The sequence below is a fragment of the Endocarpon pusillum genome (assembly GCF_000464535.1).
Source record: "Endocarpon pusillum Z07020 unplaced genomic scaffold scaffold1466, whole genome shotgun sequence".
In the NCBI taxonomy this organism is placed as follows: Eukaryota; Fungi; Ascomycota; class Eurotiomycetes; order Verrucariales; family Verrucariaceae; genus Endocarpon; species Endocarpon pusillum.
The window spans coordinates 87,861-113,294 of NW_006916017.1; the positions used below are offsets into that span (position 1 = coordinate 87,861).

The window sequence follows — 25,434 nt, forward strand, 5'->3', positions numbered from 1 at the left end:
AATATTTGCGATGTCCTACTAGCGTGCTAGTGATAAGTCATTCCAAGCGCGTTTAAAGACTAGACCTCTGCGCCCTGAGCCAACATCCATTTGTTTGGGATGGGAACCCCTCGAAGCAGCCATTTACCTCTTGTAACGTTACAAACTCTCCTGCTTACATCTTATCTCATATCATTTGCATATAGAGAAATCCACATCTACTCTTCTCAGTCCCAGGTCAAGACTCGATATCCTTCTCATCTACAGTCAACACAATGCTCAAGCCACGTCGCCTTCTGGATAGAGAGATCACTTGTTCTAGAGCCCAAAAGAACGAGAAAAATATACTTCACCAGTTAACTTATTCGGAGAAGAGACTCGAATTTTACAATTATCTATTGCAAAATCGCAGCTCCATACGAGCAGTTGTCGCGCATCATCTTGGACTGAATTCGACGAGATAATTCGGATCGCCGATTCCGAGGCCTGGTCACATGGAAGCTTTAACCTTTGCACTCCAATTACGATTAAGAACTCGAATAATGATATTCTCAAACGCGTCATGATCAGATTTCCGCTGCCATACCAAGTCGGCGAGGCTTTTCGTCCAGGCAATGCGGACGAGAAGCTTCGATGTGAAGCTGGGGCTTATGTATGGCTTCAGGAAAACTGTCCAGCTCTTCGCATCCCATTTCTCTACGGGTTCGGGCTATCCACGGGTCAAAGAGTACATGATGAGAGTGTTCTTAGCTGGTCATTTTGGCTAACGTGGTCTAGTTTACCGCTCTCGAAAACCTTCCTCTTGCCAGCCGCTGCTTAGGATATCTCCTACGTCGACTTCCAAAATGGCTTGGATACTCGTGGTTATCTCGATACGTCCGCCACCAAGGTCCTGACGAGGTCCTAGGAGGACTGAGAACCGGTTACCTTCTACTTGAGTACATTGAAGAATCAGAAGGAAAAATGCTTTCATGCACATGGAACGAGAAACGTCATCAGACGGAGCTTCGCGCCAATTTATTCCGAGACCTATCTCGTATATTGTTGACGGTCTCTCGCATTAATCTCCCAGTAATTTGATCTTCAGGATTGACGACGACGGGTCCTTAACCCTGCAGAACAGGCCCCTCTCACTCGAGATTCAAGATTTGGAGAACGAGGAGATCCCCGTAGACATGCCACGGGATTTTACTTATTCCACGGTTGACTCTTACGTTGCTGATATCCTCGCTTTCCATGATGGTCGCTTACGACATCAGCCCAATGCGATCATGGACGATGAGGACGGCTTATACCAGATGGCGGCCTTGGCAATCATGAAATCACTTTCTTCTCAATTCTTCCGACTTGACCTACGTCGGGGCCCGTTGGTGTTCTGTCTCGCCGATCTCCATCAGAGCAATATCTTTGTTGACGATAATTGGAACATTAAATGCCTGGTTGACCTGGAGTGGGCCTGTTCTCGTCCCATCGAGATGGTACATCCTCCTTACTGGTTGACAAGCCAATCTGTGGATGATATCAATCTTGATCAGTACACAGAGCTCCATAAAGAATTCATGGATGCTTTTCAAGAAGAAGAAAGGACTCTTGATTTGAAGGACAGCCCACCATAGCCATTTCGTCTGTTCTGAAGCGGGGTTGGGCGATGGGTACGTTCTGGTACTCTTTCGCTTTAGAAAGCCCCACAGGGCTCTTTGCACTGTTCTACGATCACATTCAGCCCAGATTCGCAAAGGGACACTCAAATGACCCTGATTTTTTTCGAATCAATACGGGGTATTGGACTGTCAAATCTTCGAAGTTCCTGGAGGCAAAGATCAACGACAAAGAGAACTATGACATGCAGTTATATGAAGCATTTAGAGCTTCATAAATTTGCGATCAGCAGGCAAGCTCCGTTAACTTCGCATCACTGTCTCCACGAGAGCAGTAAAACCAGTCCACTCAAAAGGCAAGCTATGAGAAAAGAAGAGGAGCCTGACTGGTGCGCCGTGCGGTCTGTCGCGTCTGTTCGCCCACGAGACATAAAGCAAGATCCAATGGGCTCACCTACACATGCTTTCATGCCCTTCTAGTGCACGCCCTCATTTGCACCTCGAACAAGTGCGTCCTTCTGGCAGCGTGTCGGTACAATGGACGCGTATGGATCAATGTCCTTCCAGGGCGCCTGAACAGCATTTGGACGACTTTAAAACTGGTAACCAGAGAGGGTATCACAGCACCCAAGAATAGTGTCTGTCTTCAACTACTACCACGGTGATATTAGAAAGTTATTATTGTATGTTTGAATAGGACTAATGTGAAACTATTTAGTAAACGTAAATAAATCTAATATCTTAATTACCAAAAAGGATATTTTAGATTTTTTTCTTTGATATGCTAAATTGTGACAATATTACTCCCAACAAGGAGAGCAGCACATTCAGTGACAGAGGGAATAGTGATGAGTATCACTGGTAACTAAGACTCTTCATCATTGCAAACATCGTTATGGAAGTATCCAACAGAACTTCGCAGGAAGATGATTCTAACGGTTTCTTCCTCATGCTTGGGATATTCAGTTCAGGGTATCCATCAAATGAAATGAACCAAATTTAGCGCCGATTTGGTTTATTTGATTCATTTGTCAAAAATCTTAGTACGCAATAATTTAGGATAATTGTCAAGAATTTCCATCTCGCAAAAGGAGTCCGCCAAGACCTTTTATTTTTCCAACAAAAATATGCCAAAATATGCTAGAACATACAACTTTTCTGCTAAGACCCAATTTGATTAATTTGACAAACGTGATTTGATTTGATTGCCAAGCATTTGATTTAATTTGATTTGACTAATTTGATTTGACTGGAAACACTAAATCAGTTAACTACATATCTCAAGGACAATTGTGCACTTCTATCTGGTAGTCTTGACCCTTTCAACGATAAGATATCATGTAAAGTCCATATTAGAAAGTCGTTCACCTGATGACACTCTGACCAGCTATTATACTATGAACAGCAGTAATGGCAAGTATCAACTAAGTTGATAGGGAGTTCATGCCAAGGGTTCTACCGCTAACTTCCACGATGTACCGCTTGAATGTGACTGTTGAATTTACCGGTCCGAACGCAAGGGCTTCTCAGACGGAGGCCCTATGCCATACTTAGGCATAGTCGAGTAAATTCCCTTAATACCTTGGCGACCTTCTAACAACCCAGGGAACGAAAAGGTTCGATGGGTCGTACTGAGAGTCCTGATGCTGACTGAAGACAATTAGCGGAACTCTGGGCAGGTCGAGTGAAATAGAATAGAACGAAACGCGCCAGGAATTGAGATCATGCAGCCTCGTATTCTTAGACGAAGAGGGATGAGCGTTCTCTCAAGCCTTCCGCTAGCTGCATATATGTTCGAATTTCGTTTCTTAAGAAGAAAAAAGTATTGCTTCTTAATCCTCTCTCTCGGGGTGGAAGCGATATGCTTGGGACTCTCTGGCTGTTGCATATTATGTGGCCACAGTGCTGAGTCTCTGCGACAGATTGCTGAAGATGATGAATGGCAATGCTGATTCGTCTCTTCAACAACATCGATTCCATGTTTGCGGTCCTGTCTTGCTTGCGAGTCTTTTTCGTGCACTGTTCGTCCCAATAATGCTGGGTGTCCCGCTACGCCGTAGCAACGCTCCATCTTTTTCAACCTTAGTCTTCGAGACTTGGAGGTAGAGTACTGCCGGCATAATTTCCATTGTCCAGATTGGGAAGGCAAGTGCCCGCAAATGTTAACGGCCAAAGGCTGACTGGCTTCAAGCTCCTTTCCCAGCACCACTCTGCTGTTCCATCTGAACCTTCTGCTGCAATGCAGCCAGTTCACCCCTCATCTTCTCGCCCTTCTCCTGCAGCTCCTTAATCGTAGCTTCAACCCTCTTGATCTCCTTCCCGATGAACTCCAGCCTGCCATCCACCGTCCGCTTAGCATCGTCGCGATCTTGTTTCAGCAGCACTGGGCCAACGAGCTTGTAGATATTTGAGTCATTAGATAGAGTCTTGAATTCTTTCTGCACGGCGCGATTCTCTTCCTGTTGTGACTCGAGCTTTTGGCGGGCTGCTATGGTGGTTTGGAGATCTGTAAGGGGGCTCAGTAAGTGCCTTGCGATGCCTCGTGATCCGGATTATTCCCACCGTCTTGCAGTTGCTGATACTCGTTTGACAAGCTCTGCAGCTTCTGCTGGTTTTCTGCCATACTTTGATACCCATCAATCGAAGTTGAAGAGCAAATAAGAATTCCTTGCGCTCTCCAGAGTCCAGTTTCTGAAGGTCGGCGCTAGTCAACTGCAGTGTGGGGCAACCCTCCCTGCTCATCACCTTGCCCATGTCTTTGCTACGAAGTTTGTACCACAACAATAAATACAGGCGACACAGCAAAATTCCGATAGCGAGTCTCATATGCACATTGCTGGGCTACAAGGTTCATACCGTTTCAGCCCGATTTCTTACAAAGCCTCTTAACAGCCCTCCATCCTGGTCCTAGGCAAGAGTGTTTACCTCCTCGATTGCCCGGCGAAAGGGACAAGTACTTCAATCTCCGAGAACTCACCGGAGTGTCAGCCAGCCAGCTCACCGTCCTCGTCCTCCACTCCTTCGTCCTCCCCTCAGTCTGATCAAATGTCTAATACCGACTTTCTTGGACGGGCTATCGAGAGTGTCAAAAAAGCCATAGAGCTAGATAACGCTGGCACCTACGAGCAAGCTTATCAACAATACTACACAGCTCTAGAACTGTTCATGCTAGCGCTAAAATGGGAGAAGAACGCCAAATCGAAAGAAATGATACGCGCCAAAACAGGCGAATATATGGAGCGTGCTGAAAAGTTAAAACAACATATCCAAGCCAATGATCCAAATGCCAAGCGAAAACCAGCAGCCATGGGGGCAAACGGCAAGGCGAGTAATGGAGCAAGCAAGGCAGACGGAAACGGGGAAGAGGAAGATAGTGACCAGAAGAAGTTGAGGGGGCAATTGACTGGAGCGATCTTGACGGACAAGCCGAATATCAAGTGGGAAGATGTTGCCGGGTTGGATGGAGCAAAGGAAGCGCTGAAAGAGGCAGTGATATTACCTATTAAGTTTCCACATCTGTTTCAGGGCAAGCGGCAGCCGTGGAAGGGAATATTATTGTATGGCCCGCCTGGCACGGGAAAGAGTTACCTAGCCAAAGCTGTTGCTACAGAGGCCAACAGCACATTTTTCAGTGTCAGCAGCAGTGATTTGGTGAGTAAGTGGATGGGAGAATCTGAAAGGTACAAATAACCCTGGTCCCTACCCTGGTGCATAGGTGGCTTACCCGGCGTCCAGATTAGTGAAAGCACTCTTTAATATGGCACGAGAAAACAAGCCAGCCATCATCTTCATCGATGAAGTTGATGCCTTGTGTGGTCCTCGCGGAGAAGGCGAGTCAGAGGCATCACGACGGATCAAGACAGAATTATTGGTGCAGATGGATGGGGTCGGCAAAGACACTAAAGGAGTGCTTATTCTTGGAGCTACAAATATTCCATGGCAACTTGATGCAGCCATTCGAAGACGATTTCAGAGGAGAGTACACATCAGCTTGCCAGACACCCCGGCACGGATGCGCATGTTCGAGATCGCCGTCGGAGATACGAATTGCGAGCTCACCCAAAAGGACTACAAGGCGTTGGCAGAGTTGAGCGAAGGGTACAGTGGAAGCGATATCAGCATCGCAGTACAGGACGCCTTAATGCAGCCTGTGCGGAAGATTCAGATGGCCACCCATTACAAGAAGGTAATTAATTGTCCTCTCCATCCTCCAAAGCACGCGAAGATGACTCATCGATCTACAACAGGTAATGGTCGGAGACGAGGAGAAGCTCACACCCTGTTCACCAGGCGACAAAGGTGCGATGGAAATGACATGGGTCGACGTTGATCCAGACAAGCTACTCGAACCGCCATTGGTGTTGAAAGATTTTGTCAAGGCGGTCAAAGGCGCACGGCCGACCGTCAGCAGTCAAGATCTGAAGAGAAACGCGGAATGGACTGCGGAATTTGGCAGCGAAGGCAACTGAATCTCGAGCGTGCATCGACTCCTCCGGGGTTCTGCTTTACGATTATATGTATGATCAACAATGGTGTTCTGGAGTAGATCGAGCCACAAGAACAAGGACGGACTAGGTCTGCTTGCCAGATTTGAGCCTACAAGTAGTGATCCCACTACCGGCTAATCCTACAATGGAAATATCCAACAACTCCACCTGCTTCGCGTACTGCTCGTGGCATTCGCTACATATCATACAGAATTTTGTGATAAGCCCTGGCGGTTCATGTCTCTCCCACCGCCCGCAGATCGATGCATAGTTGTTTACCCTAATTGAAAGAGGTCAAGACGCATCATTATAAACTTCCCACCATACAAGGTGAAATGTTCGACAGATACAATCGGAACATGGGTATCGAGGCCTTGTCTGCCCAGTCATAGGAAGAAGCTTTGACCTTGCAAAGTATCGCTGTCATTCGGAAAAGTGAAGACGTGGTTGGATTGACATGCTAATTAACCGACTCAAAGTGTGATAGCTGCTTTGATAAGCAAATACCTAGAGCCGAGCTAACACTACAACTAACTCAGGCTAGGGTGATGCCGCCCATCATCCGTATTTCCTCTATTAGCCATAAGTACTCGTAGCACAGCGCTAGTATACTTGCATCAAGATTGGCTCAAGCGAGACATCTAAGCCTTAATCAGTTAGGCGGTGCGGAGTACGGGTGTGGCAATCGACATGAACAACGGTCGGAGAAGCTTCTAGACATAAGCATCCATCCGGGCTATCCTCTCCTCTTCCTGTAACAATTCTCCTCCACACTCCAACTTCGCTAACAGACTGAAACGAAATCATGGGTGAATGTCCGGCTCACAGCTCTCTCAAGGAAGCCAATATTGGCGGTGGCGGCACCAGGAACCGCGACTGGTGGCCCAATGGGTTGAAGCTGAACATCCTGCGCCAGCACACTGCGGTCACTAACCCGATGAACAAAGACTTTGATTATGCGGCGGCCTTTCAGAGCCTGGACTACAATGCGCTGAAGAAAGATCTGCATGCGCTGATGACGGATTCGCAAGAGTGGTGGCCCGCCGATTTTGGTCACTACGGCGGTCTATTCATCCGCATGGCCTGGCACAGCGCGGGCACCTACCGCGTCTTTGACGGCCGTGGTGGCGGAGGCCAGGGCCAGCAACGTTTTGCGCCGCTGAACAGCTGGCCCGACAACGTCAGCCTCGACAAGGCACGCCGCCTGGTATGGCCCATCAAACAGAAATACGGTGACAAGATATCCTGGGCGGATCTGTTGCTGCTCACTGGCAACGTGGCACTTGAATCCATGGGCTTCAAAACCTTTGGCTTTGCTGGTGGCCGCGCCGATACCTGGGAGGCTGACGAGTCTGTGTACTGGGGGGGCGAGACGACATGGCTGGGCAATGACGTCCGCTATTCGGGAGGCAAAGAAGGTGTGGCGGGCCATGGCGTAGTGGATTCGGATGAACACAAGAAAAGCCATAGCGACATCCACTCGCGCGACCTAGAAAAGCCGCTGGCAGCCGCCCACATGGGCTTAATCTACGTGAATCCTGAAGGCCCCGATGGCAAGCCCGATCCTGTCGCTTCGGCCAGAGACATCCGCACCACCTTTGGACGCATGGCGATGAATGATGAGGAGACGGTCGCCCTGATTGCCGGTGGTCATGCTTTCGGTAAGACGCACGGCGCAGCTTCTTCTGATCACGTAGGCAACGAACCAGAGGCGGCCGCCATCGAGCAACAGGGCTTTGGCTGGAGCAACAGCTACGGTTCCGGAAAGGGTCCCGATACCATTACCAGCGGCCTGGAAGTAATCTGGTCTAAAACTCCAACAAAGTGGAGCAACAGCTATCTCGAGTATATTTTCAAGTATGAATGGGAGTTGACCAAGAGTCCGGGTGGTGCAAATCAGTGGGTGGCGAAGAATGCTGAGGCCTTCATCCCCGATGCCTACGATGCGAACAAAAGGCACCCGCCAAGAATGCTGACGACCGATCTTGCGCTGCGCTTCGACCCAGAGTATGAGAAGATCTCGCGTCGCTTCCTCGAGAATCCGGATCAGTTTGCTGACGCGTTCGCCCGTGCATGGTTCAAGCTATTGCATCGCGACATGGGGCCGCGAGCTCGCTGGCTCGGCCCAGAATTGCCGGCCGAAGAGCTGATCTGGGAAGATCCGATTCCAGCTGTAAATCATCCGCTGATCGATGACGAGGATATTGCTGCCCTGAAGAAAGAGATTCTCGCATCCGGTGTGGAGGCTACCAAGCTCGTGTCTACGGCCTGGGCATCGGCTTCCACTTTCCGGGGCAGTGATAAGCGCGGCGGCGCCAATGGTGCCCGCATCCGCCTTGTTCCCCAGAAAAATTGGGAAGTGAACAACCCATCACAGCTGAGTGAAGTGCTGAGCGCATTAGAAGGCGTGCAGAAAAACTTCAACGAGTCCCAAACTGGCGGAAAGAAGGTGTCGCTGGCCGACCTCATCGTGCTGGCAGGATGCGCCGCCGTGGAGAAGGCTGCAGGTATTCCCGTTCCCTTCACGCCCGGCCGCATGGATGCCTCGCAAGACCAAACCGACGAGCAGTCTTTCGAACATCTGGAGCCAGTGGCTGACGGATTCCGCAACTATGGCAAATCGACATCCCGGGTGCGCACCGAACAATTCCTTGTCGATAGGGCGCATCTGCTGACACTTTCCGCTCCGGAAATGACGGTGCTGGTGGGCGGCCTGCGTGCCCTGAATGCCAACTATGATGGATCCGCTCATGGCGTGCTCACTAAGCGTCCGGGCCAGCTGACCACTGACTTCTTCGTCAACCTGCTAGACACGGGCACGGCTTGGAAGGCAAGCGGCACCGACGATGAAGTCTACGAGGGTGTCGATCATAAGACTGGCGAGAAAAAATGGACCGCCACCCGCGTCGATCTAGTGTTTGGCTCTCATGCCGAGTTGCGCGCCATCGCCGAGGTATATGGCAGCGCGGATGGACAGAAGAGGTTTGTGAAGGATTTTGTGGCTGCCTGGGACAAGGTGATGAACCTGGACCGATTTGATTTATCCTCCTCTGCCAAACCTGGTAAGGCTCGGCTTTGAGCCTACGTGGATCTATATCCGTTCCTATACTTTCCTCTAGCTAAAATTGATGATTACCAATGATCCGTAACTCGTGATTACCCAGTATTCTGTCCCCTGCTCTACTTGCCAGAACCGTAACCAGTTTCATAAGACCAACCAGAGACCCTCTTCACCTACAAGAATGTGTTAGAGCGAGTGCTATTCTTACCTTAACATGCTTACTAGCAAACTGGGACGATGACCTAATCCGGTAGGTGTCCTAATCTATCCTACGGTATTGTTCTCGAGTCTCATATCAAGACGAGGAGGTAATGTACCTTATGATCAGAAAGCCGCATCCACCCAAACAGCAGAAGCCAATCATGCTACATGCCCGGCGGGCTTTTCGCACAACTTCGACCCAGAACATCGAGGGGCCGACATGTTCTCCACCCACAGCAGCGTATTCCAGCTCGAACGATCGCAACCGAGGTAAATACATCCTCCTGACCCGCTTCCTCTGCGAATTTCCGCATCAAGTTTCCGCCATTTTTTTTTATCTCGGGCTTGTGTGAGTGGTACGGATCGCACGAATTCATTCAATGACTTCGCATCGCATGCACCTACCGTGGAAATTCAGGTAGCTACCGTTCAAAGTACTACCTGAGACCATCCATCCCTACTTCTATTTTGGATCACCCTTAGCGATCTTCCATGACCCGATTGCCAAACAAGGTACACAGAGTCCCGAGATATTCGACATGCGAAATCGAGAAGGGTTTCCCAGGGACACTGAGATGGAAAGCCAACTTACCATGATAGATCTACTTCCAACTCGTCCGAACCCAGAGACATGAATCTAGCCCATCTTCCGGTAACCATGATGTCTTGTTAGATCTGATATAATGAGACGTCAAGAGTTTTGAGGAGGACGAAAAGTGTTACGCGGAAGGCCGTGCAACAGGGTATGGGGGTGCTATAGAAGCAGGAGAGTCACGAAATAGCTGCGTATGAACTACTGTATGACTGTGTGGTAAGGCGATGGATCACTATCTAAGTGCTATAGAGGCGAGGATAGAGATATGACGCGCAGGGTGCCGAGCCTGCCCTAGCCCTCAGCCCTAATGCCCCTTTGGGCCTAGGGCAATCCGTGTCGTAACAAAAAGAATGACGACGGCGACCATCTTGATGAGCCGTAGAATACGCGAGATCTGGTTCAGAATTGTGGTGGATGAAGAAACGTGTATCAGACTGTCGACGTACTTTGACGTACTCTAACGTACTCTAACGTACTCTAACGTACGACTAGCGGTCGACAGTACTTGAATAATCTAAGACTAAAATTATATATAAATACCTAATTTCTATAAGAATGAAAGTCATTGTACATTGTACATTAATCATGTTCCTGCGATGCCATGCACTCTACAGAACTTCTTGTACTATGCATTGCGAAAGTGTTGCGAATCCTTAGCGTTATATCAAGAATTGCTAGCGCCGCATTGTCAAACAGAACACAGCTCTTAAGGGTCATCTATGAATTTGTATGATATAGATAGTATTAAAATGATATTGAGCTTCTCTTGATTCTAATAATATAAATAACTAGTGATATAGATCTTGATTAATAAAGCTGACTTTTTATATTTTAATTCTACTTCTTGAAGAAGAATCTTATATATTTAAAATCTGTTGAGAAGTGCATTCGGGACCCATTCGAGGGCTATGCATGGAGCATGCGCAGGCCGTACACAGGGCATGCGCAGGGCACGCCAAGGTCATGTGATATATCACATGACATCAATGCTAGCGCAGATATATAAGTATCTGCCCCTATTCTAGATAGAATCTATAATCTCTCTGGCCACGCCATGGCAACATACTGCTTCTGCCCTGTCTATTTCCAACAAAATCTATATTATTAAAATCAAGAGAAGCTTATCATTATTTTGATATAAGAATTGTACAACAAAGATCTATAAAAAATCCTTCAGAGCCGTTTCTGTTTAACGACGCGGCGCCAGCAACTCCAACACCCGCCAAGTTTTTCGCAAGACTTTCGCAATGCACAGTACCACTGTAGATTTCCGGAAAGGGAGCACAAATCTCCTAGTTCATTGCCAGTGATCTAGAGACAGGCGGCCCAGCCTTGCGGCGACATTGAAGAATAGAGCCTTGAACAGAGGCGGTGGAAGTCACCGTTGCCATCATTTTCAGTCTACGCAGCACCACATCTGCATCTCCACTGAAGCACAGAATACACGCACGCCTTGGTCAAGTAGATTTATTTCTTTAGCCCCGTACGCTCTCTGGCGCCCGACAACACCGGAAACGGTCCACCGAATTTGCTGAGGTTGGTGGCTGCGAAAGGCTGCGACCAATATTGGTTAGAGAGGGGAATTTTTAGACGGAGGATAAATATATGTAAGTATTAGCGTTCTTCCTTGGGTCACTTGGTCGTCAAGAGGTATCCTACTTGCGCTTATTGCGCTGGAGTGCTAACCGGTTACGTTACGTACCTCTGTAGTACAATGGGCACTCTTCCTGTGTATTCTTCGAGTTCATCGCTATATCCCTGGTCGGCACTGCCAATACAATATCCTGTATTTCAGCAGCAAGACCCTTTCCCTCGATATGGACCAGCTATCAATCCCGTCGCCTCCGATGGCGATATCTATATGCTAGGGGGTCTAAGTAATGGGTCATCAGTCAAGGGAGATCTCTGGATGTTTAAAACTGGTGGCGAGAGTATTTCTTGTTTTTCTGTTCAGACAGTAACCAGCGGACCTGGACCTCGAGTTGGGCACGCCGGTCTATTGGTCGGGAACGCTTTCATTGTCTTCGGAGGTGATACAAAAATGGATGACGGGGATTATTTGGATAACACCTTATACCTGTTGAATACTTGTAAGAACCTATCCTCGGTGTGCAAAAATAGATTATTGATATTTCCTAGCCTCCAGGCTATGGTCAAGAGTGGGGCCTTTTCATGGAGTACCGTCTGGTCGCTGTGGTCATACCTTGACTCTTCTTGGGAATAAGCTCTACCTCTTTGGAGGTCAGGTGGAAGGCTATTTCTTTAATGATTTATTTGCATATGATCTGAATCCTTGGCTCAAACCTGACAGAGATTGGGTTCCCTTGATGACGAACGGTCACACCACTAGAGATGGCGGAATTCCGCCGTCTAGAACAAACCATTCAATGGTCAGCTACAATGATCAGCTTTATCTGTATGATCTAATACAATTCGTCCAAGATTCTTAGCTGACAGGAACATAGGTTTGGAGGCACCAATGGCATGACTTGGTATAACGACGTGTGGACGTATGAGCCTATGTTCAACACTTGGACGCAACCTGGCTGTGTCGGGTACATACCCTGCCCACGAGAGGGACATTCCGCGGCTCTTGTCAACGATACGATGTACATCTTCGGTGGTCGGACAGAGGAAGGCACAACTCTCGGTGATTTGGCCGCTTTTCGCATCACGTCGCAGCGCTGGTATAAATTTCAGCTTACGGGGCCTGCCCCATCTCCTCGATCGGGACACCGCATGACCGTCTTTCGGCAGAAGATATTTTTATTGGCCGGGAAGCCCTCATCAGGGCCCGGAGATGTTAGAGAACTCAGCTTGGCATATGTCTTGGACACTACCAAGCTCCGATATCCGAACGACTCGGCGGGCGGCGAAGCTTCAATCGGCGTACCCACAGACTCAGGTTACACCTCTATGGGACGACCCGAGAAAACCGATGCGCAAGAGGAAGTTGGCGACGACACGAAGACAATTAGCACCGACAACTCGGAGCTTACACTCTTACCTGACGTGAAGGACAACCTCGTCTCCGCTTTCGCTAGTGAACTCTGCCAGAGTCTTAGGAGTGCATTAAATGATCAGCAGGATGCTGTGAGAACTGTGGCACAGAATCTTCCCGAACTGCTAAAGGATTACGCAATCCAGCTAAGATATGGTGCGGTACCTGGGCTCCAAAAAGATGCGGCGGTATTTGTGCGCCATTACCGGCAGTACGTGACCTCAACTGCTCGTTTGTTCAGTCATGCAAATCTCGCGTTCCCTTCCATCTCTCTATATTATCTGACTGCTCTTAGACACATTGCCCGTTGCTTCCACGAGTCCGTTGCGCCAACATGGCGAGAACCAGATGACGTCTCTCGTCGATCTAGAACTTCAGATGAGCTCACTATGAAGGAAAAGGTAAACTTCTGGAACACCGAAGGATCAGGTACTCCTGATTTGCCTGTAGAAATGCCGAAGGATTCAATCCTTTTCGAAAGTGAGGTGGAGGAAAAGGAAAACCCCAATATCCCCTTCTTGCCAGAAGCTCGGATGTTCCTGATCCAGAGCAAGGCATATGAGTGGCTGCTTGGAAGAATACAGACTGGGTTAATCTTGACGACCAGGAAGGGGACAGCTATAGACGTTATCAGGAAGACGATTTTTGCCGGTTTACATTCCCACAGAAATTATGGAAAACGCTCTCCCTCAGCCCACAAGGTGGTTTTCGAGGTTTTCTGGAGTCCGTTGATGTTCCTCAAAGAACAACAGTATCAGGATGGAGCGAATCAAGCAATTGGGGAAGTTATTACAGTGACCGGCTCAGCCATTGATGCACAGGCGATGACTTGTGCTCAATACATACATCAAACGTGGCCATCAACTGGAGATGAAGTCTTGCGGGCGCTACAAGCTGCAGTGGTTGAGACATTGTTGCATCCTCATAAGTGTAGTAACAATCCCATGTGCATGTCCTTCCTCTGAGTACTAATCGAGAATAGATCAATTGTCCGATGACACTGGGCTTGAAATCTCTCTGCACGGTTCAACTGTCTTAGTCGAAGCGACTGGAGTGGAGCGTATTTTGGCAGAGATTGGAGAACAACTTGCATGGCTCGGCGCTGCTTGTCGAGCATCGCCAAAGGACGGGATGGCTTATTCTACTGCGCAAATCACACTACTGGAGAGTTCAAATCTTCTTTTCAGGCTTGATTTCTTGATAGATGATCTTCCACTTGGTGAACACGACCGGAACAGAATGGAAGCTGCTGGCACTCGCTATTCAGGAATCCTGTCATTGCCAATGGATATCCTGTTCTTGCTAGAAACCACCGAGAGAAAGGTTTGGAGATTCCCTTAAACATGATGGCACAATTGGGTGAAGCATCTCGTGCAACCAAGTTCGACGGCAGCCTTGTTATCAAGGGGTTCTCCACTATGTTTGTGCCGACGGAGAGGACTGGAAACTCGGTGCTCTGGCATTTTCTCTACGAGGAGAACCAAGGTCGTATTTCATACTTATCCGCGAAAAGAAATCGCTCAAATCGAACCTTAATAGACACTGTCGACTTCTTATCTTCGAATTCTACCAGAAATTTCCTCGGCTGGGCCTCATCTGTTGTGATGCGAACAGGTAAGTCGCGTTGAAGCATTGCCGGACTTTTCGACTCGCCGTTGTGTAACTAGAGATAATGCTAATAATTTGGCCTGCATTAGGAAGTCCTGATGTAAGGTACGAGGATATTGAGTGGACAGGACCCAATTTTTCCTCCCCAGGTTGCGCTTTGGAGAAGGTGTCAATTTCCGCAGGAAGATTTATAACAGGAGGCGCGACCTTTGCCAAGGGTAACAAAGACATCCCAATTTGTTTGTCCCGTGCAGGGCCTTACTTACAAGAAGTTCACTTTGCTCGTAACATCAATGTGGTACTCTATGATGTTAGAGACCGTCGTGGTTGGCTTGTAGATGGAGCAAGCGCTCTCCTTCATATCGTACGCACTCAACTCTCTTCCAGCCCATACTGCTCGAGTCCTCTATTCAAGCTCGAAGATTTTCGTCATGCAGACTCCAAAAATGGTGCAGATGCTGCTCTAATAGCGTTGACAGATGTACGAAATATGGAAATTGTGATATTTGAAGATGTTGAAATATGGAGCGAATTGACAGCTAAAGGATCGGCGAAGGAGGAGGAAACGAAGAGAAAAACAAAGAAGTGGTGCTTCCAAGATCTGGTGCGGCAAACATGGGACATAGTCGAGCAGATTCACGATCATCAAACCAGAATGTTGGCGTCTCTGGGAATAGGTCTACGTTTTACAGACCGCGACAAGCTCGAGGGATTTGGGTTCATGGACATAGTCAGCGGACAGAACCCTCTGCGACCGAGAGTATCTATTTTGAAACCCAGTGGAAGAGGCTGGGTAGACTTCACCAGAAGCATTGGCGCGATTAACCTACTGGGTCGAGGCTTTGGGGAACTCATCAAGCCAGCCCAGGATTGTGACCACCTCTGCAGAGCCTGGAAGAGTGTTCCAAAGGGTAAAGACTACCTCGTTGTCTGCACCAGGAATCTGCGTGAGATTTGCATGAAGAACGGAGACACCGACTCCAACCCTCTAGAGCTCGCGCAGGGGATTTACTGGTACAAAGCAGATAAGCTTTTTGAGCCGTGTAAGTGTAAGTTCGATCCCCCCCCAGTTGGGTTCTGCCTGCGATCGAATACAAGTACTTCTTCCACCATTGTCTGTGGGCTCCAAGAAACACCCTGAACCCTTCAACAACGATAGAGGAGCAGCCATATTCGGACGAAGCAGGAGATTTGACTGGCATTGGCCCAAAGTAGGAGATCCTGTGCCAGGGACTCATTCAGAGCATGATTCCGACGGTGAAGGCAACCTGGCGGACAGCGGCCTTGGAACTAGTTTAAATACGTCGTCACTGGAGATGGGTAGAAGTGGACGCAGCGCCAATCTACAAATGCCCCACCCAAGTGATCCATCTTTATCAGAAAATCAGACATTGGCCACCTCGTATGCACGCATTCAAGCAAGAGGACAGGGTGAAGACGTCAATGATCCAGTACATCCGGATGGCTTCGAACCTGCTCGCCGTACCACCCGGAGTTTTATACTTACTAACAAGCCCCTTCCAAACGTGCCGTGCGAACTTACACAAGAGCGAATACATAGCAACAAGCAAACAGTCGAAGCCACACAAGACGTTACAGACAAATCAAAACCGACCAGAAGCCACAGCATACGCACGACTTCAGGGAAACCCAACATACCGACACTAGCTGGGCAACTAAGCGAGCCGTCAAAAACCAACAGGCAACCTGCCGACAATGAGTCACAGGCTACAGATGCCGAAATCCAACCGAGAAGAGCTGATAGGACGGAAGTGGGGTGGAAGCCATGGCGGATGATTAAGGAAAGGATGTCTCGTGTACCTTGACGCCTGGGAAGCCCCAAAGGGGCCCAATGAGGCCTTGATCTCATGTGTCCAAGGCAATGAACGGGTGGTCAAGGTGTGTAAGACAACTTCGTTCGCTGCCAGGTCTCTGACCTAAATCTCACCCATCATATGTACGTTGAAGATATCGTTTACTTTCGAGCATCAGACGGATCCGCACAATGCTCACTATTTGATCTTAATAACACATCCGCTTTCATCTCCTCTCGTCCTTCATGATGTGCTGGTAGTTATCAATATCCCATATGATAATATCTGCACAATATCGACAGCATGCGTGGGATGTCATTTTCTTATATTATTCTCATGAAATCAGATTCCAGATATATGAACATGTATTTCTGAGTAGAATTGTTTTCCAAGCAAATGTTTTCTTTCAGTATAAAATAATAGTCTTCTAAGTTGTGACAAGAATTACCAGCAAGGCACCATGAAAATGACAGAACTTGGTTGGATCACGAACGACCTCGCTATAGAATCTTATACATATTAAGCGAACATTGAGGATGCTGCTGACATTACTCTAGGAGCGTCTCTTTTCTGCTGATGCCAGTAGTCAGCAATAACCACTGCCAAAGGAAAATCGTTTCACATACCAGGCATTTTCGTGTCTGTTCATCTCCCACCCTGCATGTGAGTTCAGAAACAGTACTAGAGGAGAGAAACATTGCCTCCGGCAACCGACTCGAGTGGGTAGCCTTTCCTGCCATAGATGAGAGAGAGGAATCGTGTTTTTAGTGTCTAGAAAGTGGGGTGATGTTTCTATGTTGGCATTCATAGAGCTCAAGGAAGGATCTCTATGTCCGGATGGTGGCTATAACGAGGTCACCTCACTCACAAATCTCTTAATACATATCATTCTTGCGTCACATGGGGTCTTCATTTAATCTGATATTGAACTTGAACCTTTCATTCCGTCCGCTTATAAGGAGCAACGACATAGATTAGGCCTTCGAGCAAACCGCGCTGTTAAAATCCCTGAAAATTAAAATAAAAAGACGCTTGATATAAACAAAGAGAAAGGATGATCAAATCATGGCTAACTTCTTTAGTGACAGTGTTGATAAGAGATGCACCCCTCCATCACTGGTCCTGTTGGATGGACAGAACCACGGTACGCTTCATTGCAGAGAGGGCCCCCATTCCCTTGAACAGCTCATAGATCAGACGACCAAATCGAAATCGAGACAGTTTATACTCATGCCCAGGAGGCTCCTTGTCATGATGAATCTCTCATGACACAGAGCCATATATACGGATCCAGATTTCTGCATGGTCGTTTGCATGACAACGCCTGGCTTGATCTTCTTCTTCACGACTGCCAGGTCAGCGTGCTGGAGCATAAATGGTCTCCTGGAGATGATATTGCCATGATCCTTTACTATCAAAGCAGCCGTCAATTCATGCTGGTTCAAATCGCCATATCGAATGTTGTAGCAAAATGCTACCGGACGAGACTGTCCAGGGGCCCCTGTCCGTAAACGACCATGTTTTCGTGCCAGAGTCGGCCAAAGCATCCATAGGAAACAACCTCACCGCAGAAGGAGGGGGTTGAGGCGGTAGGACAAGGGATGTCGTAATGACTAGCCGCTTAGTGACAAAAATAGACAGAGCTCCCGGAACTTCGTTATTTTTTATGCTTGTTCCTCCTGAAAAGCTTCAGCAATCCATAAAGTTGTACATGTGAATCGGTCTTCCGTTTTTGTCCGCTTTTCAATTTGCGAATTACCTCGTCCATTTTTACACTCAACTCCGGACTAGACGATGCGCACGTCTTTTTGACGATATAGCGGGCAGAACCCTTGGAAGTTTGGACGCATGGATCTGCACCATGTTCGAGATAGAGACTGACCATTTCAAGCCACTTTCCGATGTCTATTGATTCAATGAAAGATGGCTGGTGTAGTAACTTCTGCCATGGGCTTTCAAGTCCCCCGGGTCCAAGCTCATTTGGATCAACACCATGCCTCAGCAAGAGTCGAACCATCTTACAATCCGGACCATCCGAGTTCCCAAAGTATGCTGCCAATATTAGCAAGGAAGCTCCTTGGAAGCTGTCCAAATTTGTTGAACCCTTTTCAAGCATGTGTCGAACGTAGAAATCAAGACCATGTTTGTAAGAATAGTCTAGGAATGATCTGGAATCATCATTTGCCCTCCCGCCTTCTCTTAGAAGATCTTCGAGCTTGTATTTCGTATTGCCCCAGTAAAAATCCAGGTCTGAGATGCTGTTCTGCCGTATAGGATATTGATTTGCATACGCTGCTTTCAAGAGCCAATTAGTTTTTGAAACTTCACATTTCCCACTAAGAAGTTGACCTGCTGCCCAATCCAATTCGTCAAGACCTAAGATAGCAACCTGGGTGACTTGTTCAGAATTATTCTTCCTCTGAATGCTCTGTACGTGCTTTATGCAAGCAGCAATAACCTCCAAGAACCCGAATAGCGAATCTACGTGAGGATCCATTGTCTTGATCCGCATAATACAAGAGGCATACAATGCAGACGTTGGATCAAAAGACGAGGCGGAGCCAGACAATATAGATCGCCATATTTCGGAGCTAGTCAAGAAGTCTTTAACGGTCCTGTGCAGGTATTGCACTGTTGCCGCAGGTCCCTCAACTTCGACAGATGGCACCTCGAGCAGACCTTTGCAGCGGCTAATCAGGCGACGCCTCATAGTCTCGACTCGGTATGTAAGCTCGTCAGGTTTCAACGGTGCAACTTCAGCCTGTAAGGCCAGCTCGAACCCATCCTCCGCAAAAGAAAGATCGAGAATGGTCAAAGGCTCCGAGGATTCACGGACAATTTGAAAGATTCTGGACGCTTGTGCAAAATAGTGTGGATTCAGGCGATCAAGAATTTTGCTAAACAGCTCTTGAAGATCACTTGGCAGGGCCAGCAATCGAGCCTGTAGATCCGAGATGGTGTCACCATCTCTGAGCCCTTCAAGTAGGGATTGCACAACTAGCCGGACCCACAGGAAAACTCCGCATGCTTTCCCCGTGACTTCCAGGATGAGATCTTGAGCCAGTTGAGGACCTTGCTTTTGAAGCTGAAGGAACATGGCATTGCCCTGGAGTTTTTCGGAGACATACAGTTGTACGTCCGGCGCGGTCAAATCTTCTAGACGCAACCTAGGATGGGAGCTAAAGGCTTCCTCAAAAACAAGCCAGGGGCGACTAGCAGCGCAGATCTTGACATTCGGTGATGTTGTTATGTCAATCAACAGATTAACAAGTTGAGAACCATCGCCATCGAACTCGTCCAGTCCGTCCACGAAGAATGCGAACCGTATATCACTGCCACTAGTCAGGATTTTCATTGCCGAGGCAAGTTCCGACCAGGTCCAAGGATGTAAATCGCCTCCAAATAGCAAATACGATCTCCACCTGCGAGGGAATATGCGAGAAACAAGTGCAGGGCGATTCTTTGTTGCCTTATACAGGAGTGTTTGCAAAAACCCCATCTGCGACATCTGCATCTGAGTACCAGAATTCCAAGAAAAAAATGCTGCTTTCACTAGATGGAGGTCTGACGCCCAGTCTTTGAGGTGTTGTGAAGTCCTGGGATCATCATAGAGGTACTTCATCAATGTTGACTTACCAGATCCGGGCTTGCCAAACAGCCAGTATAGGCTTTCGGTATCGTGCAACCACTGTACGAAGTTGTCCCAGACTTGGTGTCTCACCATCGAAACTTGACTTTGCCGTCCACTTGTTTCTGGAACCTCGTCGAAAACCCACTCGAAAGTTCTTTTGTGAGCTTCGTCAATGCTCTCATATCTGTCAGAAATGCTCGGGAATCGAAGAAGTTCACGTATGCGCAATCTTGAAAGGTCCTCGCTCTGCTGCTGAACTGCACTTGACAGTTTTGATGAGAACAGGGCAGTATCTTCTTGACTGTTAGAGTGCCAGTTGTTTTGGTGTAGTGTCTCAACGAGATCCGCTTGCCAGGTTTTCGTGGCATCGATAAAACCGAGGAGTTGTTCGCTGACTCGTTTGGTACGTAGATCTGACGACAATACTGCTTGATCAACCTGCTCACTGGAAAGGATTTTAGATTACGCCTTTGAATCGACCAAGTACTTTTCTTCAAGGGGGCTTACCGGAGCAAGACCAACAGAGTAGTGTCTATCTGCCTTCTGAACCGCTCCAACCTGATAGCTAAGCTCTGGATCTCGCTCTCTTTCCAAACACTCTCAAGAGCCTGCCTAAAACTACCCCATCTGTTATGGTTTCCTTTGGTCTTGAGCCTCCCTAGAGCTGATAGCAATTGGGCTGTAGCATCCCTACAGCCACTGCACAGGTCGTGAAGCTGTTTCTCTGCACTACTGAAACGGTTGACTGGTCCTTTGCTGCTTACGTGGAGTCGGCTGGTAAGCGTCTGGAGATTTTCCGTTACTGCTTGAAGCTCTGAGTTCTCTACTAGTGCTCCATCGACAGATTTGTACGTTTCTCGGGCTCTGGTGACCAGCTTACTAGCGAAATCGACGAGCTGGACAAGGTTTGCAGCAAGGCCAAGGGCAGTTAAGGGCTCCATCTGGCTGGATTGAGATGACCAAGTGATGTAGCCACAAAAAGAGTGAATTTCTTATGCCAGCAGCAATGACAGGTCGAGTGAAGTCGATTTTCATCTAACCACAGTTACTCGCAATACCGCCTAGGAGTCATGCATCATCAAAGGTCCAAACGGTGGAGTCAATATTAGAGAGCGCTTCTGGAAGGCTGCCGTATCCGACACCTACTCTAATCCGTGATCTCGATATAAAAGATTTTGTTCTGTGTGATCTCGGTAGAAGGATTATGGATAAGCAGAGGTTCAGCACGTGGAGGCGCAATCGGACCAGTTCAGGTAAGAGATTTTGGAAATTGTTGAACGACTGAAGATAAATTAAAGACTGCGATACCGTGGGAATCCCCAGCCTTGTCGCAAAGGCGCATACTACGGGGGAAGCCTGAAGTAATGTTAGCTCAGCGCTAGTATTTTTACTTGTAGACCCTCTCTGTACAGTACAGCTATGCTCAAAAGAAGTTAAATGTAATGTTTTAACTGATCGGAATGGATGGACATAGAACAAGCTTTAAAATGACGATTGATAACATTATGTTGTCGTATTAAGAACTAGCTGCTCTTAGCACCAGACTAACATTACTTCAGGCCCCCTTAGTATTGCCAGGCGATAAAATCAGGCTAAGAGCGGCAAAAGCTCGGCTTCTAAATCCGAGGCCGACGTCGAGAAGTCGTGGCCGGCTATGCCATGGCAGATCATAGCCGATCTTCACAACTTAAGCTCAGAAGCTACTCTTCATGAGATATATTACATATGGCTTGTAAATGGCCCCATGTAGGTTAGAGATCGAAGCGATTGGATTTGAGCAGTCGGGCTGCTATTTAGAGTTGATGGAAGCCATTTGAGCATTTTGGTATAACCGGCCATGACTTTCTTGACACGAGTCTCGCCTGTCAAGAAAATCCCAACCACTCAACTTCAGCCTTGTCAAAACCCATCTTCATCACAACGTGGAAGGTCTCATAACGCCGTAAAAGCGTACCAACATCAACAGAGATAACAAGAAGATATCTGAAACATCGACATCAATTTTTCTCCTGGATCTTGGATTTATTATCTGATGAAGTTTCATCTTGTTCGGCGTGTCGCTGTTGGTCGTGCCGTGGTTAGTTGTGCCGTGGTTCGATGAGTCGCAGGGGTAAGATGAGAGGGGCGCACGCCTGGAGCGAGAAGTTCGAGTTATGTGTGCAACGAGGTCAAACATCCAGCTTGGTCTGCGCGGTGGCTGGACTTGCTCGAACCAAAGCTGCGGCGTTACCATTGTTTGAAGAAGCTCGTGCAAGAAACAGGTCGCTGTCACTCTACGGGATCTACCAAGTATCGAATGATGGAGAGATATCATGTCAGCCAGGTGGCAGCCGGGTGCGTAATCAGGTGCTCTCCCCTCTCCTAACTCTGTGGGGAAAGCGATATTGACGTTTCTGGATGTAGATAGTTCTATTGAGCTAGAACAAGAGGCGAGGACTTCCGAAGATAGCTCGCCGTGGAGCTCGCCGTGGAGCTCGCCGTAGCTGAGGTCATCACCACTACGACGCCTTCTCAGGCGAGACTTTCAGCTTCGATGCAAACATATCCATCGCCCCACTTACAGCACCTTTGATGGACCCCAAGGAGAAAAGCTTCTGTATGCATGTCTTCAATTGCTCCAAGAAGAACTCTTCTATTCTGAGGCATTTGTTGTGAATCTCTCTCTAGCATGCTCTTTCGAGACGGTACTCCCCACATAAACAAACACCCAAGAACTTCATTGAGAACAGGATGGTTTCCAGATGGACAGCCAACGACTCATCCAATGAAAAACAAACTTCTTCTTCTTCTCAAGTTGGCCAACAAGCTTGCACAGTCACACCAAGAAGCGGCGTTCGGAGTTTTTGCGTCACTCACGCACTCACTCACCCATAGCTCTTCCCAGTGTCACCCTCCACTGCAAATCCAATCGTAGCCTCTCACAGTCCACCCTCCAACTCCTCAATCTCTCTATCCTTCTGCTCAACCACGTTTCTTAACCTCTCCAGCTCTCCCCTCAACTCCTGAACCTTCCCCTCCTCCTCCTGCAACGCCATGCCCAATGCAATACCCCACCTCTCCGTCTCCTCTAGACTCCTGACCCTCGCACTTGTATCCCCATCACTCAGAACCCTCAACATCCGCATATCCACCAACCCCATCCTCACCAGCACCGCCTGATCACTCTCCGCCCCACCATCCATATCGACATCGAACCAAAACCTCACATTCTCTTCATCCCGACCGCCACCTTGCCCAAGCCCAGCGTTCATCGACACCGCACCTCCATACGTATTCGCAAGCAACAGTCTTCTCCGATACCTCTCCACCAGCCCGGGATCCCTCGTTTCTAGCTCTCTAGCCAGATGCCCATACCCATGCCACGCCTCGCGGTAACAGAGGCTGCAGCGCCAGTTCTGGTTGATGCGCGGTGGGATGTAGGTGAGGCAGGATTGATGGAATGTGCGCGGGCAGGCGACGCAGCGGAGGTCTGAGACTAGGATGTCGGAGGGCGTGACGGGGAGCAGGCAGATGAGGCAGTGGGTGTCTTGGTTTTGGAAGCGGTTAGGGGTTGGGTTGGTGGCTGTGGTGGCATTGGGTCCGATAGGGACGGGGAAGGTGTTGGCTGTTGGGGTGAAATTCGGTGTTGAGGAGGCCGCGCCGTCGAGATGAAAGCTATTGTTATTGTTGTCGTTGTTGTATGCTGATAAGGATGGATCGATGGCGTTGCTGGAAGTGCCCGTGGTAGCAGCAGTAGTAGTAGGACAAGCGCTGGGTCTAGCGGCTTCGAGTTCCTGACGCGCGCGCTCTTTACGAGTTGCTTGTGATTCCCAGACTTGGCCGTTGGCGATATGGGACACTCTGGGAGAGGTGGATGTTGGGGCTGCACAGATCTCTGCAAAAGCTTCACCCTGGCCACCGCGGTGAATTGCAGGACCGGTGTCGTTGACGACTTCACAACCAGCAATTTCGGGACCCTCGGCAAGGTTATCAATATCCTGACAGATACCTGTGATCATCTCGCGTATATTCATTAATGGAGTTTGCTGCCACTCGAATGCTGCTCGAGCCTGGTCAACAGTTACTTGATGGTTCATTGAAGCTTGTTGATCACTGTTTGTGATCTCGAACCCTGTCGGATAATCACAGCCCAGCGACCAGTTTCGGCAGACTGTATCGACTCCCACATTCTTGTTTTCGCTGTCACCGGGGACTGAGACAGAGGCAACATTCAGAGAATCAGCCTTGGCATGACAGCCAGAATACTCGCAAGCAAGACCGGTATAAAGCTGATGTGAATACACTCCTTCACTTTCATTTGAAGCTTGATTGTCTACAGTGTTGACAGTAGCCGCAGTGTGTTCATCGGATGTGCAATCAGACGCCTCATCGTCAGGATAGTACTTTGGCTTTGTTCGAGGCCTCAGTACACGACCGCTCAACTGTTCCCCGCCGTTGGATTCATATGGATAGGTGCACTCTTTCTCCCTATACAGGCGTCTTGCTGGTTTCCGTCTTCCCGAGCGAGCCTGGTATGTCTGATGGGTTGAGTTAGCCCTGAGACCGCCCTTGTCTTTGCCATTTGGCATGCCATCGTCAACTGCGATTGTTTCTTCATTTACGAAATTCTCTTGAAATGTGTTGAATTGCTCTTCGACAGGCTCACCCTTCGAAAAATGATGCTGTATCACCTTCAATTTCTTGGTTGGCTGGGTTTCCTCTGTTTGTGCGCTCAGCTGGTCCCCTTCTTGAGTTGAATACAAGGAGGGATACGCTGGTGACGAGTTAGCTGTTCTTTTTCTCTTAAGGGACACACGAGCAAGCTCTTGATATGGCGAAAATCTGATTCTCAGCTTTTGCACCTTGGGTCCCGGCTTCAGAAGCTCGCGGTGGGAAAGAGTGTTTGGATTGAAATGTGGTCTCGCCGCTCCCTCAAGTGTCCCTCTTGTGATCCCCATCCTAGCCGATTCGGCTGTTTGATGACAAGAACTGTTGTGCACTTATGCAAAGTGTATCATGGCCGTGGCGCAAGAAGTCAAATGATGGCAAAACAAATCCAGAACAAGAACAGGGCAGGTAGAAGACTGGGTACACACAGATTTGGTCAACACCGCAACGCATAAACACAATTGCTGGCAACACCGCTAGTGGGCCCGTGGAAATTGTGTTTGTAGACGACGCTTCGAGCATTGAGGAACACATCAGTTATGGTGAATGGCCATCTTGTACGAGCTGGTGCGGGTTTTCCCTACCGAAATTGCGATGCCCATGATCAATCCAAAACCCATAGCCTACATGACTTCCTTTCGAAAGAGTCCTTGCGACATCCCTATCCCTTATCTCGAGTTTACGCTGCAATTCGTGGCTATACCGTAGGCCTCCGTACTCTGGACTGCACGCCATAGCGCGAGGCCAGGCTTAAGAAGCAGCCTTGAATGCTGACGTTGGTCAGAAGGTTCGCATTAGTATCAAGCCATCCC

The 25,434-nt window shown here is 48.4% G+C and overlaps 7 protein-coding genes across 7 annotated transcripts; 4 read left to right on the forward strand and 3 right to left on the reverse strand.

Annotated features, from left to right (window-relative positions):
• Positions 1-541: 541 nt before the first annotated feature.
• Positions 542-1,595, forward strand: EPUS_06383 (uncharacterized protein; the record flags this gene model as incomplete). The annotated part of the gene is made up of 3 exons (XM_007802055.1): positions 542-706; positions 757-917; positions 1,052-1,595. The coding sequence occupies 3 exons, from the start codon at positions 542-544 to the stop codon at positions 1,593-1,595; spliced, it is 870 nt and encodes a 289-aa protein (XP_007800246.1).
• Positions 1,596-3,763: 2,168 nt separating this feature from the next.
• EPUS_06384 (uncharacterized protein) lies at positions 3,764-4,200 on the reverse strand (the record flags this gene model as incomplete). Its single annotated transcript, XM_007802056.1, has 2 exons — positions 3,764-4,083; positions 4,140-4,200. 2 exons carry the CDS (start codon positions 4,198-4,200, stop codon positions 3,764-3,766), a joined length of 381 nt encoding a protein of 126 aa, XP_007800247.1.
• A 422-nt stretch (positions 4,201-4,622) lies between these two features.
• Positions 4,623-6,046, forward strand: EPUS_06385 (Vacuolar protein sorting-associated protein 4; the record flags this gene model as incomplete). Its single annotated transcript, XM_007802057.1, has 3 exons — positions 4,623-5,257; positions 5,313-5,763; positions 5,825-6,046. The coding sequence occupies 3 exons, from the start codon at positions 4,623-4,625 to the stop codon at positions 6,044-6,046; spliced, it is 1,308 nt and encodes a 435-aa protein (XP_007800248.1).
• An 823-nt stretch (positions 6,047-6,869) lies between these two features.
• EPUS_06386 (Catalase-peroxidase) lies at positions 6,870-9,143 on the forward strand (the record flags this gene model as incomplete). The annotated part of the gene is made up of 1 exon (XM_007802058.1): positions 6,870-9,143. The coding sequence occupies one exon, from the start codon at positions 6,870-6,872 to the stop codon at positions 9,141-9,143; it is 2,274 nt and encodes a 757-aa protein (XP_007800249.1).
• Positions 9,144-12,308: 3,165 nt separating this feature from the next.
• EPUS_06387 (uncharacterized protein) lies at positions 12,309-16,091 on the forward strand (the record flags this gene model as incomplete). Its single annotated transcript, XM_007802059.1, has 6 exons — positions 12,309-12,337; positions 12,387-13,852; positions 13,905-14,245; positions 14,305-14,536; positions 14,620-15,573; positions 16,045-16,091. The coding sequence occupies 6 exons, from the start codon at positions 12,309-12,311 to the stop codon at positions 16,089-16,091; spliced, it is 3,069 nt and encodes a 1,022-aa protein (XP_007800250.1).
• A 1,910-nt stretch (positions 16,092-18,001) lies between these two features.
• EPUS_06388 (uncharacterized protein) lies at positions 18,002-20,916 on the reverse strand (the record flags this gene model as incomplete). Its single annotated transcript, XM_007802060.1, has 2 exons — positions 18,002-20,420; positions 20,483-20,916. The coding sequence occupies 2 exons, from the start codon at positions 20,914-20,916 to the stop codon at positions 18,002-18,004; spliced, it is 2,853 nt and encodes a 950-aa protein (XP_007800251.1).
• A 1,977-nt stretch (positions 20,917-22,893) lies between these two features.
• On the reverse strand, positions 22,894-24,912 carry EPUS_06389 (uncharacterized protein; the record flags this gene model as incomplete). The annotated part of the gene is made up of 1 exon (XM_007802061.1): positions 22,894-24,912. The coding sequence occupies one exon, from the start codon at positions 24,910-24,912 to the stop codon at positions 22,894-22,896; it is 2,019 nt and encodes a 672-aa protein (XP_007800252.1).
• Positions 24,913-25,434: the final 522 nt, after the last annotated feature.